This window comes from Trachurus japonicus, chromosome 18 (genome assembly GCF_045865225.1).
Source record: "Trachurus japonicus isolate A0001 chromosome 18, Traja_1.0".
Lineage (NCBI taxonomy): Eukaryota > Metazoa > Chordata > Actinopteri > Carangiformes > Carangidae > Trachurus > Trachurus japonicus.
The window spans coordinates 209,559-229,953 of NC_140924.1; the positions used below are offsets into that span (position 1 = coordinate 209,559).

At 49.0% G+C, this 20,395-nt stretch overlaps 1 protein-coding gene across 1 annotated transcript; it reads right to left on the minus strand.

Annotated features, from left to right (window-relative positions):
• Window positions 1–538: 538 nt before the first annotated feature.
• On the minus strand, window positions 539–19,481 carry eif4e2rs1 (eukaryotic translation initiation factor 4E family member 2 related sequence 1). Its single transcript, XM_085760020.1, has 7 exons — window positions 19,287–19,481; window positions 16,489–16,567; window positions 6,441–6,572; window positions 6,251–6,355; window positions 6,005–6,157; window positions 1,625–1,761; window positions 539–740 (listed from the first exon to the last, which is right to left on the minus strand). The coding sequence occupies exons 1-7, from the start codon at window positions 19,301–19,303 to the stop codon at window positions 701–703; spliced, it is 663 nt and encodes a 220-aa protein (XP_085616146.1). The 5' UTR covers window positions 19,304–19,481; the 3' UTR covers window positions 539–700.
• Window positions 19,482–20,395: the final 914 nt, after the last annotated feature.

Consider the following 20,395-nt stretch of genomic DNA (forward strand, 5'->3'; position numbering starts at 1 on the left):
AGAGGGTCCTCGCTCCATCGCTCCATCAGTTAGGGGTTTCCTCTGCTCAGTTCCTCGGTCCCTCACCCCTAACCCCGTTAATCCGGTCTGGATTAGGTCCAGGCTCAGGGATCACAGTCCCAGCTGGTCTGGGGCCAGGAATAGAGGAAGGATTAGACCGGATTAACGGACCGTAAGGACCGGGGCGGTGGGCCGCGGCCAGATGGGTCACACACACACACACACACACACACACACTGAGACACACAGGGTCACTCACACACACACACACACACACACACTCACACACACAGCTGTGGATGTTGTAGTGGTGACTTGTCCTGAAACCAGTGATGTCATCAGGAGTTCATTAAGACTTTAATTTGATCAGTGATGATGTCACAGTGAGTTCAACTCACCTGAACGCTTTCTGTTCACCTGACTGGTTTCAGTTGTCATGACTACGCACACAGACACGCACGCACACACACACACACTGTAATAAAACACACGCACACACACTGTAATAAAACACACACAATGTAATAAAAGAAGGAAACAACTTTGGTTCAGTCAGTTTATTGGTCCATTGTCAAAACACACACACAGACACACACGCGCACGCACGCACACATACACACATACACACATACACACACGCACACGCACTCTTCAAGTAGCCAATCTGTGTCCTGATTGGTCCGAGGAGCTGACGGCGTCTTCAGAGAGAAATCTTTGTGTTTCTGAAGCTGGAGTTGTCCCTGAAACACAAACACACACAAACATCTGGTTTCAGCACAAACATCTGGTTTCAGCACAAACATCTGGTTTCAGCACAGACATCTGGTTTCAGCACAAACATCTGGTTTCAGCACAAACATCTGGTTTCAGCACAAACATCTGGTTTCAGCACAGACATCTGGTTTCAGCACAGACATCTGGTTTCAGCACAAACATCTGGTTTCAGCACAGACATCTGGTTTCAGCACAGACATCTGGTTTCAGCACAAACATCTGGTTTCAGCACAAACATCTGGTTTCAGCACAAACATCTGGTTTCAGCACAAACATCTGGTTTCAGCACAGACATCTGGTTTCAGCACAGACATCTGGTTTCAGCACAAACATCTGGTTTCAGCACAAACATCTGGTTTCAGCACAAACATCTGGTTTCAGCACAAACATCTGGTTTCAGCACAAACATCTGGTTTCAGCACAAACATCTGGTTTCAGCACAATCATCTGGTTTCAGCACAATGTCTGTGCTGAAACCAGATGTTTGTGCTGAAACCAGATGTTTGTGCTGAAACCAGATGGCTATCACTCCGCCTCAGGCACGTATGACTGGTATGAATGGAAGTTGTTGTCATGTATCCATGACAACGGACTGTTGCAGTCCGTAGCAACAGACAGCTGATGTTTTTACGATGTTAAAGTAGTGTAATTGACATGTTGAAGATGAACCCTGCATGTCCTCCCCCTCTCCTGTCTATCTGGACTGTGTGCTATCGAGTAAAGGCAAAAACGCCAAAAAAAATAAAAAGAATAAACTCTGCTTATTGGAGTGAAGTACAGCAGAGTCCGGCAGTATCGGTGGTAACCGTGGTATCGGTGGTAACCGTGGTAACGGTGGTAACCGCGGTACCTGAGGCTGTCGTTGTGCGTCTTGTACTCCATGATGGTGTTGGCTGGAAGGTTCAGGACTCGTCTCAGAGTGTCTCTGATCCTCGACGTCGTCGTCTGGTCGTTGGACGTTCGGTTCCAGATGGACAAGATGTCCTCCTGACAGACAGACAGGTGAGAGACAGACAGGTGAGACAGACAGACAGGTAGAGACAGGTGAGACAGACAGACAGGTGAGACAGACAGACAGGTGAGAGACAGGTAGAGACAGACTATTCTCTTATCAATCCTCCTGAGGAGAGAAGGGTCTGGCTGTGGACAGGGGCCTATGGGCGTTCCTGGCTGGTAGCCTTTCATGTGACGTACTTCCGGTTGAAGTAGCATTCTAGCGAGCGGCTAGCTGCTGCTAAACTCTGTAAATATATAACTTTAGCAACATTTGAAACAGTGGTCGTTTAGATCCCCAACGTGTTGAAAATCTGACAAAATACCCGCTGTTTACAAATTTGTTCCGACGAAGTCGGCGTTCTCTGGCGCTAGTAAAACTAGCCGTAGTGAGCAACGCACTTCCGGTTATTTTCACAAAATAAAATACCCGTTGCCTTTTATCGCTTAGGTGCTTTTACTTTGTAAACAGGAAATGAACCTACCCTCGCTGTAGCTAGCTTGGAGCTGCCGTTTTGACTGCTCTCGTCCCGTTAACGGCATTTAATCGTTCAATATGCCACCGGAGAGTCTTGCCAGCTCTGAGACAGGCCTGGCTCGTTTTAAAGTATTTATTTATTTATGTAAATGTGGTGTTTTCTGTGCGTAGACTGACCCCAAGGCAGCACTGCTACTGTCCAACCATGGTTTTTTATTCAAACAAACTTCTGCTACTGCCACAGTTGTTAGATTTCATCAAAGAGACCAACATTTATTCCCTAAAAGAAGTTTAAGCAGCCGGTGGTAAACCTCTAAAAGCCATCGGGTAAGTTAATTAGCGGTCGTTTTCTCCCCGGGGTGACGATTGCAGGCTGGCCGGCGGAGCACGTCAGGAGCCGGGCTGCTGCCTCTGTGATGCCGCGGTCACTGCTCGGACCTGGAGCTTCGCTTCGAGGTTAACTTCTAAACAGCCGTCGTTTGGATAAAATAAATATTGGATAAATATGAGCTGTGACCGGGACATCACAGAGGCAGCAACCCCGTCTCCTGACGTGCTCGACCGGCCAGACTACTCCGTCACCTCGCGGGGGGAAAACGACTGTTAATGAACTTATCCGTAGGTTTTTAGAGGTAAACCACCGGCTGGTTTAACTCTTTTTAGGAGATAAATGCTGGTTTCATTGATGAAATCTTATTGTGGCAGTTGCATTAGTTTATTTGAATGAAAAGTGAAGCTTCATGTGTGCAGCGTTATGGACACAGCAGCCCTGTCTGGAGGCTCTGCAGCCTAACGTGTGTACAGAAATCCGAATGTGAGCTGGAAAGACTGAAATGCCAACCTGGGAGGAAAGGAAGGTAAATGGAGGTAAGATAGTTGAACAGATGGGTCAAAAGGAAGGATGAAGGAAAGGAAAGAAAAACATGGAGGAGGATCAAAAGAGGACAGAACGAGTAGCCTAGTCAAGACGAAGGGAACAGATTCGGTCAATTTAATCCATTAGGTTAAATCAAGTTAAAAAAAAATCTCGATCGTAATCAAACTGACTATGTAAATCAAACGAAAGATTAAATTAAAATTAACGTTCTTTATCTTGCTTAGCTTACTAATGGTAGCTCTACGCTACCTGTCGTATAAACTGACCAGCGGATGTGGCTATGTTAACCCAGCTATTAACCCCCGGATGTTGACAAGCGCGGGTAGACGAAGAAGAAGGGGAGAGGGGGGGGGGGGGCGTTCCTGGCCTCGACAACGGGGCGACAGTAACGCCCATTTGTGTCCGCAGCCGGACGATATTGCCTGAGGAACCAAAGAGAAGAAAGTTTGTTGCATCAACGGCTCCAACAGTAACAAGGTGAGTTTATTAGTGTTAGGGTAGAGAGACAGACGGGTAGAGAGACAGACGGGTAGAGAGACAGACGGGTAGGTAGACAGACGGGTAGAGAGACAGACGAGTAGAGAGACAGACGGGTAGAGAGACAGACGGGTAGGTAGACAGACGGGTAGAGAGACAGACGAGTAGAGAGACAGACGGGTAGGTAGACGGGTAGGTAGACGTCCATGTTGACCGACAGTTTGTCTTTGAGGTCTTTACCCAGCATCATACCATTCACACCGCAGTATGCAGTATTCAAGTTTCCCAGAATGCATTTTGCAGCAACTGGTAGCGGAAGCTGTAAAACAGGTGAACAGCTGTTTTATTTAGCGCTGTTATTATGTAACTTTATTAAAGGGACAACCAGGAGTTTGTATCTGGTTATAAAAAGTCTGATATTAATGTGGATGAATCTCCGTTACCACTTGTTAATGGTCCATTTTAGATAAATCTATGGTTTTGTCTCTATGGTTATTTTGTTATTATTAGTGGTGGTGGAAATGCTGGGCGAGCCGACCAGCGTTTCTTTACTTTCGGTTTCGTGGCGAGTCATGAGAATAACGCCGCCGTATGAATCTCCGTTTATGGTGGGAACTACGACGGTATGTGATCGTCTTCCAACCTCTGACTTTAATTCTTGATGAATGAAAACATGAGTCTGTCTTGCGCCGGTCAAAGAATTTCACGGTGCGGAGGCTCATAAATGTAGTGAGAAAACACTTCGCTTTTACAAAACTCCTCATTGTCCCTTTAAGTTTTAATATGTTTTCATGAGAGAAAGTAACTGTTTAGATCCCAAATCTACGGCCAGTTGATCCAAACGACGGCTGTTTAGAAGTTTGCTCCGATGTTTTTCAGAGAAGTGAAGCTCTGCAGCGACCGGGACATCACAGAGACAGCAGCCGGTCTGCAGAGCTGCTCGGCCGGCCAACCTCCGTCCTCATCCCGGGGGAGAAAACCATCGCTAATTAACTTACCCGCAGGTTTTTAGAGGTTTACCACCGGCTGGTTAAATTATTTCTAGGAGATAAATGTTGGTCTCAGTGATGAAATCTAACAGCTGTATCAGTAGCATTAGTTAGTCTGAATGTAAAGTGAAGCTTCCTGTGTGTATTGGACAGAAGAGCAGCGCTGCCTCGGGGCTCTGGAGCCTACGGACACAAACCTAACAGCTGTATCAGTAGCATTAGTTAGTCTGCTGCTGCTGCTCTCCCAACAGCAGAACTAACAGCAGTAGTTACAGTAGCTGCTGTAGTACTAACACTAGTAGTTATAGTAGTAGTTACAGTAGTACTACAGTAGTATTACAGTAGTACTCCAGCAGTAGCAGTAGTACCTGGAAGCGTATCGACACCACTGCTCCACAGATCTCCTCTCCCACCATGAACTGCTCTCCCAACATGGCCAGGATGATGTTTTACAGCAGAACTAACAGCAGTAGTTACAGCTGCTGTAGTAGCCTACTAACACTAGTTATAGTAGTAGTTATAGTAGCTGCTGTAGTAGTAGTTACAGTAGTTATAGTAGTAGTTATAGTAGTAGTAGTAGTAGTAGTAGTACCTGGAAGCGTATCGACACCACTGCTCCACAGATCTCCTCTCCCACCATGAACTGCTCTCCCAACATGGCCAGGATGATGTTTTACAGCAGAACTAACAGCAGTAGTTACAGCTGCTGTAGTAGCCTACTAACACTAGTTATAGTAGTAGTTATAGTAGCTGCTGTAGTAGTAGTTACAGTAGTTATAGTAGTAGTTATAGTAGTAGTAGTAGTAGCAGTAGTACCTGGAAGCGTATCGACACCACTGCTCCACAGATCTCCTCTCCCACCATGAACTGCTCTCCCAACATGGCCAGGATGATGTTTTACAGCAGAACTAACAGCAGTAGTTACAGTAGAACTACAGTAGTACTAACAGTAGTAGTTATAGTAGTACTACAGTAGTAGTTATAGTAGTACTACAGTAGTAGTAGTATTACAGTAGTAGCAGTAGTACCTGGAAGCGTATCGACACCACTGCTCCACAGATCTCCTCTCCCACCATGAACTGCTCTCCCAACATGGCCAGGATGATGTTTTACAGCAGAACTAACAGCAGTAGTTACAGCTGCTGTAGTAGCCTACTAACACTAGTTATAGTAGTACTACAGTAGTAGTAGTAGTAGTACTCCAGCAGTAGCAGTAGTACCTGGAAGCGTATCGACACCACTGCTCCACAGATCTCCTCTCCCACCATGAACTGCTCTCCCAACATGGCCAGGATGATGTTTTACAGCAGAACTAACAGCAGTAGTTACAGTAGAACTACAGTAGTACTAACAGTAGTAGTTATAGTAGTACTACAGTAGTAGTAGTTATAGTAGTAGTAGTAGTAGTAGTAGTACCTGGAAGCGTATCGACACCACTGCTCCACAGATCTCCTCTCCCACCATGAACTGCTCTCCCAACATGGCCAGGATGATGTTTTCCCAGAAGCGGCTGGCCAGTCCTTTCCTCAGCCGGATGATCCACTTCCCTCCGCTGCGGTTCGACTCGTCCTGGTGGAGAGGAGGGGTATTACTCTGTTATTACTCTGTTATTACACTGTTATTACTCTGTTACTACAGGGTTGTTGCCGTGGTAACCGTTACCTCCCACATGGGTTTGATTCCCTCCTTGAACAGGTGGAAGTCGCTGTGACCGCTCAGCTCTCCGGGTCGAACCAGGTGACTGTAGAACCTCCAGAACTGCTCCACCTGCACACACACGGATACCGTCAGGGTGTGTGTCTGTGTGTGTGTGTGTGTGTGTCTGTGTGTCTGTGTGTCTCCGTGTGGTTACCGAGGCGACGGTGCCGATCTGCCGGATGTTCTGCTCGTAGCTCTGGGAACTGGCCGGTCGACTGGGAGTTCTCCTGCTGTACCAGAACGTGTAGTTGTACTGCAGAGGATGTTCTCCTGCTCCAGGACTCATCTAGAGAGACAGACAGGTGGTCAGAGAGACAGACAGGTGGTCGGAGAGACAGACAGGTGGTCGGAGAGACAGACAGGTGGTCAGAGAGACAGACAGGTGGTCAGAGAGACAGACAGGTGGTTATAGAGACAGACAGGTGGTTATAGAGACAGACAGGTGGTCAGAGAGACAGACAGGTAGAGACAGACAGGTGGTCAGAGAGACAGACAGGTGGTCGGAGAGACAGACAGGTGGTTATAGAGACAGACAGGTGGTCGGAGAGACAGACAGGTGGTCGGAGAGACAGACAGGTGGTCAGAGAGACAGACAGGTGGTTATAGAGACAGACAGGTGGTCGGAGAGACAGACAGGTGGTCGGAGAGACAGACAGGTGGTCAGAGAGACAGACAGGTGGTTATAGAGACAGACAGGTGGTTATAGAGACAGACAGGTGGTCGGAGAGACAGACAGGTGGTCGGAGAGACAGACAGCTGGTCAGAGAGACAGACAGGTGGTCGGAGAGACAGACAGGTGGTTATAGAGACAGACAGGTGGTCAGAGAGACAGACAGGTGGTCAGAGAGACAGACAGGTGGTCGGAGAGACAGACAGGTAGAGACAGACAGGTGGTCAGAGAGACAGACAGGTGGTCGGAGAGACAGACAGGTGGTCGGAGAGACAGACAGGTGGTCAGAGAGACAGACAGGTGGTCAGAGAGACAGACAGGTGGTCGGAGAGACAGACAGGTGGTTATAGAGACAGACAGGTGGTCAGAGAGACAGACAGGTGGTCAGAGAGACAGACAGGTGGTTATAGAGACAGACAGGTGGTTATAGAGACAGACAGGTGGTCAGAGAGACAGACAGGTAGAGACAGACAGGTGGTCAGAGAGACAGACAGGTGGTCGGAGAGACAGACAGGTGGTCAGAGAGACAGACAGGTGGTCAGAGAGACAGACAGGTGGTCGGAGAGACAGACAGGTGGTTATAGAGACAGACAGGTGGTCAGAGAGACAGACAGGTGGTTATAGAGACAGACAGGTAGAGACAGACAGGTGGTCAGAGAGACAGACAGGTGGTCAGAGAGACAGACAGGTGGTTATAGAGACAGACAGGTGGTCAGAGAGACAGACAGGTGGTTACAGAGACAGACAGGTAGAGACAGACAGGTGGTCAGAGAGACAGACAGGTGGTCAGAGAGACAGACAGGTGGTTATAGAGACAGACAGGTGGTCAGAGAGACAGACAGGTGGTTACAGAGACAGACAGGTAGAGACAGACAGGTGGTCAGAGAGACAGACAGGTGGTCAGAGAGACAGACAGGTGGTTATAGAGACAGACAGGTGGTCAGAGAGACAGACAGGTGGTTATAGAGACAGACAGGTAGAGACAGACAGGTGGTCAGAGAGACAGACAGGTGGTCGGAGAGACAGACAGGTAGAGACAGACAGGTGGTCAGAGAGACAGACAGCTGGTCAGAGAGACAGATAGGTGGTCGGAGAGACAGACAGGTGGTCAGAGAGACAGACAGGTAGAGACAGACAGGTGGTCAGAGAGACAGACAGGTGGTCAGAGAGACAGACAGGTGGTTATAGAGACAGACAGGTGGTCAGAGAGACAGACAGGTGGTTATAGAGACAGACAGGTAGAGACAGACAGGTGGTCAGAGAGACAGACAGGTGGTCGGAGAGACAGACAGGTGGTCGGAGAGACAGACAGGTGGTCGGAGAGACAGACAGGTGGTCGGAGAGACAGACAGGTGGTTATAGAGACAGACAGGTAGAGACAGACAGGTGGTCAGAGAGACAGACAGGTAGAGACAGACAGGTGGTCAGAGAGACAGACAGGTGGTCGGAGAGACAGACAGGTGGTCGGAGAGACAGACAGGTGGTCGGAGAGACAGACAGGTGGTTATAGAGACAGACAGGTGGTCAGAGAGACAGACAGGTGGTCAGAGAGACAGACAGGTAGAGACAGACAGGTGGTCAGAGAGACAGACAGGTGGTCGGAGAGACAGACAGGTGGTCAGAGAGACAGACAGGTGGTCAGAGAGACAGACAGGTGGTCGGAGAGACAGACAGGTGGTCAGAGAGACAGACAGGTGGTTATAGAGACAGACAGGTGGTTATAGAGACAGACAGGTGGTCGGAGAGACAGACAGGTGGTCGGAGAGACAGACAGCTGGTCAGAGAGACAGACAGGTGGTCGGAGAGACAGACAGGTGGTTATAGAGACAGACAGGTGGTCAGAGAGACAGACAGGTGGTCAGAGAGACAGACAGGTGGTCGGAGAGACAGACAGGTAGAGACAGACAGGTGGTCAGAGAGACAGACAGGTGGTCGGAGAGACAGACAGGTGGTCGGAGAGACAGACAGGTGGTCAGAGAGACAGACAGGTGGTCAGAGAGACAGACAGGTGGTCGGAGAGACAGACAGGTGGTTATAGAGACAGACAGGTGGTCAGAGAGACAGACAGGTGGTCAGAGAGACAGACAGGTGGTTATAGAGACAGACAGGTGGTTATAGAGACAGACAGGTGGTCAGAGAGACAGACAGGTAGAGACAGACAGGTGGTCAGAGAGACAGACAGGTGGTCGGAGAGACAGACAGGTGGTCAGAGAGACAGACAGGTGGTCAGAGAGACAGACAGGTGGTCGGAGAGACAGACAGGTGGTTATAGAGACAGACAGGTGGTCAGAGAGACAGACAGGTGGTTATAGAGACAGACAGGTAGAGACAGACAGGTGGTCAGAGAGACAGACAGGTGGTCAGAGAGACAGACAGGTGGTTATAGAGACAGACAGGTGGTCAGAGAGACAGACAGGTGGTTACAGAGACAGACAGGTAGAGACAGACAGGTGGTCAGAGAGACAGACAGGTGGTCAGAGAGACAGACAGGTGGTTATAGAGACAGACAGGTGGTCAGAGAGACAGACAGGTGGTTATAGAGACAGACAGGTAGAGACAGACAGGTGGTCAGAGAGACAGACAGGTGGTCGGAGAGACAGACAGGTAGAGACAGACAGGTGGTCAGAGAGACAGACAGCTGGTCAGAGAGACAGATAGGTGGTCGGAGAGACAGACAGGTGGTCAGAGAGACAGACAGGTAGAGACAGACAGGTGGTCAGAGAGACAGACAGGTGGTCGGAGAGACAGACAGGTGGTCGGAGAGACAGACAGGTGGTCGGAGAGACAGACAGGTGGTCGGAGAGACAGACAGGTGGTTATAGAGACAGACAGGTAGAGACAGACAGGTGGTCAGAGAGACAGACAGGTGGTCAGAGAGACAGACAGGTGGTTATAGAGACAGACAGGTGGTCAGAGAGACAGACAGGTGGTTATAGAGACAGACAGGTAGAGACAGACAGGTGGTCAGAGAGACAGACAGGTGGTCGGAGAGACAGACAGGTGGTCGGAGAGACAGACAGGTGGTCGGAGAGACAGACAGGTGGTCGGAGAGACAGACAGGTGGTCGGAGAGACAGACAGGTGGTTATAGAGACAGACAGGTAGAGACAGACAGGTGGTCAGAGAGACAAACAGGTGGTCGGAGAGACAGACAGGTGGTCAGAGAGACAGACAGGTGGTCGGAGAGACAGACAGGTGGTTATAGAGACAGACAGGTGGTCAGAGAGACAGACAGGTGGTCAGAGAGACAGACAGGTGGTCAGAGAGACAGACAGGTGGTCGGAGAGACAGACAGGTGGTTATAGAGACAGACAGGTGGTCAGAGAGACAGACAGGTGGTCGGAGAGACAGACAGGTGGTTATAGAGACAGACAGGTGGTCGGAGAGACAGACAGGTGGTCGGAGAGACAGACAGGTGGTCAGAGAGACAGACAGGTGGTTATAGAGACAGACAGGTGGTCGGAGAGACAGACAGGTGGTCGGAGAGACAGACAGGTGGTCAGAGAGACAGACAGGTGGTTATAGAGACAGACAGGTGGTTATAGAGACAGACAGGTGGTCGGAGAGACAGACAGGTGGTCGGAGAGACAGACAGGTGGTCAGAGAGACAGACAGGTGGTTATAGAGACAGACAGGTGGTTATAGAGACAGACAGGTGGTCGGAGAGACAGACAGGTGGTCGGAGAGACAGACAGGTGGTCGGAGAGACAGACAGGTAGAGACAGACAGGTGGTCAGAGAGACAGACAGGTGGTCGGAGAGACAGACAGGTGGTTATAGAGACAGACAGGTGGTCGGAGAGACAGACAGGTGGTCGGAGAGACAGACAGGTGGTCAGAGAGACAGACAGGTGGTTATAGAGACAGACAGGTGGTCGGAGAGACAGACAGGTGGTCGGAGAGACAGACAGGTGGTCAGAGAGACAGACAGGTGGTTATAGAGACAGACAGGTGGTTATAGAGACAGACAGGTGGTCGGAGAGACAGACAGGTGGTCGGAGAGACAGACAGGTGGTCAGAGAGACAGACAGGTGGTTATAGAGACAGACAGGTGGTTATAGAGACAGACAGGTGGTCGGAGAGACAGACAGGTGGTCGGAGAGACAGACAGCTGGTCAGAGAGACAGACAGGTGGTCGGAGAGACAGACAGGTGGTTATAGAGACAGACAGGTGGTCAGAGAGACAGACAGGTGGTCAGAGAGACAGACAGGTGGTCGGAGAGACAGACAGGTAGAGACAGACAGGTGGTCAGAGAGACAGACAGGTGGTCGGAGAGACAGACAGGTGGTCGGAGAGACAGACAGGTGGTCAGAGAGACAGACAGGTGGTCAGAGAGACAGACAGGTGGTCGGAGAGACAGACAGGTGGTTATAGAGACAGACAGGTGGTCAGAGAGACAGACAGGTGGTCAGAGAGACAGACAGGTGGTTATAGAGACAGACAGGTGGTTATAGAGACAGACAGGTGGTCAGAGAGACAGACAGGTAGAGACAGACAGGTGGTCAGAGAGACAGACAGGTGGTCAGAGAGACAGACAGGTGGTCGGAGAGACAGACAGGTGGTTATAGAGACAGACAGGTGGTCAGAGAGACAGACAGGTGGTTATAGAGACAGACAGGTAGAGACAGACAGGTGGTCAGAGAGACAGACAGGTGGTCAGAGAGACAGACAGGTGGTTATAGAGACAGACAGGTGGTCAGAGAGACAGACAGGTGGTTACAGAGACAGACAGGTAGAGACAGACAGGTGGTCAGAGAGACAGACAGGTGGTCAGAGAGACAGACAGGTGGTTATAGAGACAGACAGGTGGTCAGAGAGACAGACAGGTGGTTACAGAGACAGACAGGTAGAGACAGACAGGTGGTCAGAGAGACAGACAGGTGGTCAGAGAGACAGACAGGTGGTTATAGAGACAGACAGGTGGTCAGAGAGACAGACAGGTGGTTATAGAGACAGACAGGTAGAGACAGACAGGTGGTCAGAGAGACAGACAGGTGGTCGGAGAGACAGACAGGTAGAGACAGACAGGTGGTCAGAGAGACAGACAGCTGGTCAGAGAGACAGATAGGTGGTCGGAGAGACAGACAGGTGGTCAGAGAGACAGACAGGTAGAGACAGACAGGTGGTCAGAGAGACAGACAGGTGGTCAGAGAGACAGACAGGTGGTTATAGAGACAGACAGGTGGTCAGAGAGACAGACAGGTGGTTATAGAGACAGACAGGTAGAGACAGACAGGTGGTCAGAGAGACAGACAGGTGGTCGGAGAGACAGACAGGTGGTCGGAGAGACAGACAGGTGGTCGGAGAGACAGACAGGTGGTTATAGAGACAGACAGGTAGAGACAGACAGGTGGTCAGAGAGACAGACAGGTAGAGACAGACAGGTGGTCAGAGAGACAGACAGGTGGTCGGAGAGACAGACAGGTGGTCGGAGAGACAGACAGGTGGTCGGAGAGACAGACAGGTGGTCGGAGAGACAGACAGGTGGTTATAGAGACAGACAGGTGGTCAGAGAGACAGACAGGTGGTCAGAGAGACAGACAGGTAGAGACAGACAGGTGGTCAGAGAGACAGACAGGTGGTCGGAGAGACAGACAGGTGGTCAGAGAGACAGACAGGTGGTCAGAGAGACAGACAGGTGGAGAGAGACAGACAGGTGGTCAGAGAGACAGACAGGTGGTCAGAGAGACAGACAGGTGGAGAGAGACAGACAGGTGGTCAGAGAGACAGACAGGTGGTCAGAGAGACAAACAGGTGGTCGGAGAGACAGACAGGTGGTCAGAGAGACAGACAGGTGGTCGGAGAGACAGACAGGTGGTTATAGAGACAGACAGGTGGTCAGAGAGACAGACAGGTGGTCAGAGAGACAGACAGGTGGTCAGAGAGACAGACAGGTGGTCGGAGAGACAGACAGGTGGTCGGAGAGACAGACAGGTGGTCAGAGAGACAGACAGGTGGTCGGAGAGACAGACAGGTAGAGACAGACAGACAGGTGGTCAGACAGACAGACAGGTAGAGACAGACAGACAGGTGGTCAGAGAGACAGACAGGTAGAGACAGACAGACAGGTGGTCAGACAGACAGGTGGTCAGAGAGACAGGTGGAGGGACAGACAGGTGGTCAGAGAGACAGACAGGTGGTCAGAGAGACAGACAGGTGGTTATAGAGACAGACAGGTGGTCGGAGAGACAGACAGGTGGTCGGAGAGACAGACAGCTGGTCAGAGAGACAGACAGGTGGTTATAGAGACAGACAGGTGGTTATAGAGACAGACAGGTGGTCGGAGAGACAGACAGGTGGTCGGAGAGACAGACAGCTGGTCAGAGAGACAGACAGGTGGTCGGAGAGACAGACAGGTGGTTATAGAGACAGACAGGTGGTCGGAGAGACAGACAGGTGGTCAGAGAGACAGACAGGTGGTCGGAGAGACAGACAGGTAGAGACAGACAGGTGGTCAGAGAGACAGACAGGTGGTCGGAGAGACAGACAGGTGGTCGGAGAGACAGACAGGTGGTCAGAGAGACAGACAGGTGGTCGGAGAGACAGACAGGTGGTTATAGAGACAGACAGGTGGTTATAGAGACAGACAGGTGGTCAGAGAGACAGACAGGTAGAGACAGACAGGTGGTCAGAGAGACAGACAGGTGGTCGGAGAGACAGACAGGTGGTTATAGAGACAGACAGGTGGTCAGAGAGACAGACAGGTGGTCGGAGAGACAGACAGGTGGTTATAGAGACAGACAGGTGGTTATAGTGACAGACAGGTGGTCAGAGAGACAGACAGGTAGAGACAGACAGGTGGTCAGAGAGACAGACAGGTGGTCGGAGAGACAGACAGGTGGTTATAGAGACAGACAGGTGGTCGGAGAGACAGACAGGTGGTCGGAGAGACAGACAGGTGGTCAGAGAGACAGACAGGTGGTTATAGAGACAGACAGGTGGTCGGAGAGACAGACAGGTGGTCGGAGAGACAGACAGGTGAGAGACAGACAGGTAGAGACAGACAGGTGAGACAGACAGGTAGAGACAGACAGGTAGAGACAGACAGGTGAGAGACAGACAGGTGAGACAGACAGGTAGAGACAGACAGGTAGAGACAGACAGGTAGAGACAGACAGGTGAGAGACAGACAGGTGAGACAGACAGGTAGAGACAGACAGGTGAGACAGACAGGTAGAGACAGACAGGTGAGAGACAGACAGGTGAGACAGACAGGTAGAGACAGACAGGTAGAGACAGACAGGTAGAGACAGACAGGTAGAGACAGACAGGTAGAGACAGACAGGTGGTCAGAGAGACAGACAGGTGGTCGGAGAGACAGACAGGTGGTCAGAGAGACAGACAGGTGGTCAGAGAGACAGACAGGTGGTCGGAGAGACAGACAGGTGGTTATAGAGACAGACAGGTGGTCAGAGAGACAGACAGGTGGTTATAGAGACAGACAGGTAGAGACAGACAGGTGGTCAGAGAGACAGACAGGTGGTCAGAGAGACAGACAGGTGGTTATAGAGACAGACAGGTGGTCAGAGAGACAGACAGGTGGTTACAGAGACAGACAGGTAGAGACAGACAGGTGGTCAGAGAGACAGACAGGTGGTCAGAGAGACAGACAGGTGGTTATAGAGACAGACAGGTGGTCAGAGAGACAGACAGGTGGTTATAGAGACAGACAGGTAGAGACAGACAGGTGGTCAGAGAGACAGACAGGTGGTCGGAGAGACAGACAGGTAGAGACAGACAGGTGGTCAGAGAGACAGACAGCTGGTCAGAGAGACAGATAGGTGGTCGGAGAGACAGACAGGTGGTCAGAGAGACAGACAGGTAGAGACAGACAGGTGGTCAGAGAGACAGACAGGTGGTCGGAGAGACAGACAGGTGGTCGGAGAGACAGACAGGTGGTCGGAGAGACAGACAGGTGGTCGGAGAGACAGACAGGTGGTTATAGAGACAGACAGGTAGAGACAGACAGGTGGTCAGAGAGACAGACAGGTGGTCAGAGAGACAGACAGGTGGTTATAGAGACAGACAGGTGGTCAGAGAGACAGACAGGTGGTTATAGAGACAGACAGGTAGAGACAGACAGGTGGTCAGAGAGACAGACAGGTGGTCGGAGAGACAGACAGGTGGTCGGAGAGACAGACAGGTGGTCGGAGAGACAGACAGGTGGTCGGAGAGACAGACAGGTGGTCGGAGAGACAGACAGGTGGTTATAGAGACAGACAGGTGGTCAGAGAGACAGACAGGTGGTCAGAGAGACAGACAGGTAGAGACAGACAGGTGGTCAGAGAGACAGACAGGTGGTCGGAGAGACAGACAGGTGGTCAGAGAGACAGACAGGTGGTCAGAGAGACAGACAGGTGGAGAGAGACAGACAGGTGGTCAGAGAGACAGACAGGTGGTCAGAGAGACAGACAGGTGGTCAGAGAGACAGACAGGTGGAGAGAGACAGACAGGTGGTCAGAGAGACAGACAGGTGGTCAGAGAGACAAACAGGTGGTCGGAGAGACAGACAGGTGGTCAGAGAGACAGACAGGTGGTCGGAGAGACAGACAGGTGGTTATAGAGACAGACAGGTGGTCAGAGAGACAGACAGGTGGTCAGAGAGACAGACAGGTGGTCAGAGAGACAGACAGGTGGTCGGAGAGACAGACAGGTGGTCGGAGAGACAGACAGGTGGTCAGAGAGACAGACAGGTGGTCGGAGAGACAGACAGGTAGAGACAGACAGACAGGTGGTCAGACAGACAGACAGGTAGAGACAGACAGACAGGTGGTCAGAGAGACAGACAGGTAGAGACAGACAGACAGGTGGTCAGACAGACAGGTGGTCAGAGAGACAGGTGGAGGGACAGACAGGTGGTCAGAGAGACAGACAGGTAGAGACAGACAGGTGGTCAGAGAGACAGACAGCTGGTCAGAGAGACAGACAGGTGGTCGGAGAGACAGACAGGTAGAGACAGACAGCTGGTCAGAGAGACAGACAGGTAGTCAGACAGACAGACAGGTGGTCAGACAGACAGGTGGTCAGAGAGACAGGTGGAGGGACAGACAGGTGGTCAGAGAGACAGACAGGTAGAGACAGACAGACAGGTGGTCAGACAGACAGGTGGTCAGACAGACAGACAGGTGGTTATAGAGACAGACAGGTGGTCAGAGAGACAGACAGGTAGAGACAGACAGACAGGTAGAGAGACAGGTAGGTAGAGAGAGACAGACAGGTAGAGACAGACAGACAGGTGGTCAGACAGACAGGTGGTCAGAGAGACAGGTGGAGGGACAGACAGGTGGTCAGAGAGACAGACAGGTAGAGACAGACAGACAGGTAGAGAGACAGGTAGGTAGAGAGAGACAGGTAGAGACAGACAGGTAGAGAGACAGGTAGGTAGAGAGACAGGTAGGTAGAGACAGACAGGTAGAGACACAGACAGGTAGAGAGACAGGTAGGTAGAGAGACAGGTAGGTAGAGACAGACAGGTAGAGACACAGACAGGTAGACAGACAGGTAGTCAGACAGACAGGTGGTAAACAGTCAAACCTTGCGTTGGTTGTTGTTGTTGTTGTTGTTGGTCCCATCATTGTCGTCAAGGCAACAGTCTAACTCCTGGTCCTCGAGCCTGAGACACAACAACAATAATCAATACCTGATCAATAACAGACACAACAACAATAATCAATACCTGATCAATAACAGACACGATGGATCAATAATCAATACCTGATCAATAACAGACACAACAACAATAATCAATACCTGATCAATAAGACACAACAACAATAATCAATACCTGATCAATAACAGACACAACAACAATAATCAATACCTGATCAATAACAGACACAACAACAATAATCAATACCTGATCAATAACAGACACAACAATAATCAATACCTGATCAATAACAGACACAACAACAATAATCAATACCTGATCAATAACAGACACGATGGATCAATAATCAATACCTGATCAATAACAGACACGATGGATCAATAATCAATACCTGATCAATAACAGACACAACAACAATAATCAATACCTGATCAATAAGACACAACAACAATAATCAATACCTGATCAATAACAGACACAACAACAATAATCAATACCTGATCAATAACAGACACAACAACAATAATCAATACCTGATCAATAACAGACACGATGGATCAATAATCAATACCTGATCAATAACAGACACAACAACAATAATCAATACCTGATCAATAACAGACACAACAACAATAATCAATACCTGATCAATAACAGACACAACAACAATAATCAATACCTGATCAATAACAGACACAACAACAATAATCAATACCTGATCAATAACAGACACAACAACAATAATCAATACCTGATCAATAACAGACACAACAACAATAATCAATACCTGAGCAGTAATAGTAATAGTACCTAGTTATCTCTGCTGTGTTTAACAGTCTGAATCAGACTGTGATGCTAGCTGTTAGCCGTTAGCTTCCCAGTAGTTTAGACCATAGGTTTAGACTGTGATGCTAGCTGTTAGCCGTTAGCTCCCCTGTAGTTTAGACCATAGGTTTAGACTGTGATGCTAGCTGTTAGCCGTTAGCTCCCCAGTAGTTTAGACCATAGGTTTAGACTGTGATGCTAGCTGTTAGCCGTTAGCTTCCCAGTAGTTTAGACCATAAGTTTAGACTGTGATGCTAGCTGTTAGCCGTTAGCTCCCCAGTAGTTTAGACCATAGGTTTAGACTGTGATGCTAGCTGTTAGCCGTTAGCTTCCCAGTAGTTTAGACCATAGGTTTAGACTGTGATGCTAGCTGTTAGCCGTTAGCTCCCCTGTAGTTTAGACCATAGGTTTAGACTGTGATGCTAGCTGTTAGCCGTTAGCTCCCAGTAGTTTAGACCATAGGTTTAGACTGTGATGCTAGCTGTTAGCCGTTAGCTCCCCAGTAGTTTAGACCATAGGTTTAGACTGTGATGCTAGCTGTTAGCCGTTAGCTCCCCTGTAGTTTAGACCATAGGTTTAGACTGTGATGCTAGCTGTTAGCCGTTAGCTCCCCAGTAGTTTAGACCATAGGTTTAGACTGTGATGCTAGCTGTTAGCCGTTAGCTCCCCAGTAGTTTAGACCATAGGTTTAGACTGTGATGCTAGCTGTTAGCCGTTAGCTTCCCAGTAGTTTAGACCATAGGTTTAGACTGTGATGCTAGCTGTTAGCCGTTAGCTCCCCAGTAGTTTAGACCATAGGTTTAGACTGTGATGCTAGCTGTTAGCCGTTAGCTCCCCTGTAGTTTAGACCATAGGTTTAGACTGTGATGCTAGCTGTTAGCCGTTAGCTCCCCAGTAGTTTAGACCATAGGTTTAGACTGTGATGCTAGCTGTTAGCCGTTAGCTCCCCAGTAGTTTAGACCATAGGTTTAGACCGTGATGCTAGCTGTTAGCCGTTAGCTTCCCAGTAGTTTAGACCATAGGTTTAGACCGTAATGCTAGCTGTTAGCCGTTAGCTTCCCAGTAGTTTAGACGATAGGTTTAGACCGTAATGCTAGCTGTTAGCCGTTAGCTTCCCAGTAGTTTAGACCATAGGTTTAGACCGTGATGCTAGCTGTTAGCCGTTAGCTCCCCAGTAGTTTAGACCATAGGTTTAGACTGTAATGCTAGCTGTTAGCCGTTAGCTTCCCAGTAGTTTAGACCATAGGTTTAGACCGTAATGCTAGCTGTTAGCCGTTAGCTTCCCAGTAGTTTAGACCATAGGTTTAGACCGTGATGCTAGCTGTTAGCCGTTAGCTCCCCAGTAGTTTAGACCATAGGTTTAGACCGTAATGCTAGCTGTTAGCCGTTAGCTTCCCAGTAGTTTAGACCATAGGTTTAGACTGTGATGCTAGCTGTTAGCCGTTAGCTCCCCAGTAGTTTAGACCATAGGTTTAGACTGTAATGCTAGCTGTTAGCCGTTAGCTTCCCAGTAGTTTAGACCATAGGTTTAGACCGTAATGCTAGCTGTTAGCCGTTAGCTTCCCAGTAGTTTAGACCATAGGTTTAGACTGTGATGCTAGCTGTTAGCCGTTAGCTCCCCAGTAGTTTAGACCATAGGTTTAGACTGTAATGCTAGCTGTTAGCCGTTAGCTTCCCAGTAGTTTAGACCATAGGTTTAGACTGTGATGCTAGCTGTTAGCCGTTAGCTCCCCAGTAGTTTAGACCATAGGTTTAGACTGTAATGCTAGCTGTTAGCCGTTAGCTTCCCAGTAGTTTAGACCATAGGTTTAGACTGTGATGCTAGCAGTTAGCCGTTAGCTCCGCGGTGGTTTACCGGCCGTTCTGCGGTATTCCTCCGCCTCAGCGCGGCTCTTACCGCTCCAGCTGGTTCATCTCTCCTCCTTCGGCCTCTCTTCTCTCTCTTCTTTCCTCCTTCGGCCTCTCGCTCTCTCTTCTTTCCTTCTGTCTCCGCCGTTTCCTCTAGTTCTGTTTCACTTTATTTTCCTCCTTCTGCTCCTGCTCATGCGGCTGCGTCCAGCTCTCAGCCGCCTCACTGCGCATGCGCGGTGGCAGCGCAGGACGGGAGCCGAGGAGGGACACGTCTCATCGCGTTTCTAAATGTCGTTTCAGAAAGCTGTTGGTTGTATTGAATTGAATTGAATTGAATTGAAATTAAACCAGTCAGTTTAGATTGAAAACTGACGTCACCTTCATACATAAATATAAACAACACTTTATACAGTAAAAGCCCTGACTCCAGATCAGTGTTAAACATGTTGTAGTACCAGATGTGGCCAGCAAGTGGCGCTACTTGGATGTCTGATCCTGCTGACACAAATCTGAACTAAACATGAATGTGATTATAAATACATGTATACGAGTAAAAAAACCACAATGATGGAGAATCTTTAGACATTTTTTAATTCATGGACACTTTTTTTTTTTTTTTTCAAATGCTACATTCAGTCCCAGCTCTTTTTATTTTCCATCTGTTATATTCAAACGAGGGGGCATGGCAGAGACTTACATCATGTTTGTCAGGATAATATAAAATGAAGAGTGTAAAAGTTCCATTACAAGTCAATGTTTGTACCAAATTGAAGAAATTCCCACCAGATGTTACTGAAACAAAATGACATAATACAGGCCACTGAAAGATCAATTCAGATCATTAAAAGAATAAAACATCTTCAAAGACATTGTCAATAAAGATTTACATATTACATTTAAAAAAAAGTTGTAACAGTTTTGAATCCAGTGATATTTTATGTCAGCTAAAATTATTCACATACTTCGAGAACAGTTTTGCACAATAAACACAATTTGAAAATCATTCAATTATTTAGCATAAAATGATTTGAAAAAAGTTTTCTGTCCGTCAGCTTTTGTAAAATTGATGCAAGTTGAAATATTATCATAAAGTGTAAAACCGGTCTTTTTTCTTTCAGAGTGAAGCTGTTTTTATCTAAACACCTGTCACAGGTG

Excerpts from the sequence above, each read along its gene's own strand:
- eif4e2rs1 (XM_085760020.1), bottom strand. Across the intron at positions 6,158-6,250 it reads GAATCAAACCCATGTGGGAG|GACGAGTCGAACCGCAGCGG; the intron begins GTAACGGTTACC and ends CCTCTCCACCAG. Across the intron at positions 741-1,624 it reads ACGCACAACGACAGCCTCAG|GGACAACTCCAGCTTCAGAA; the intron begins GTACCGCGGTTA and ends TTTGTGTTTCAG.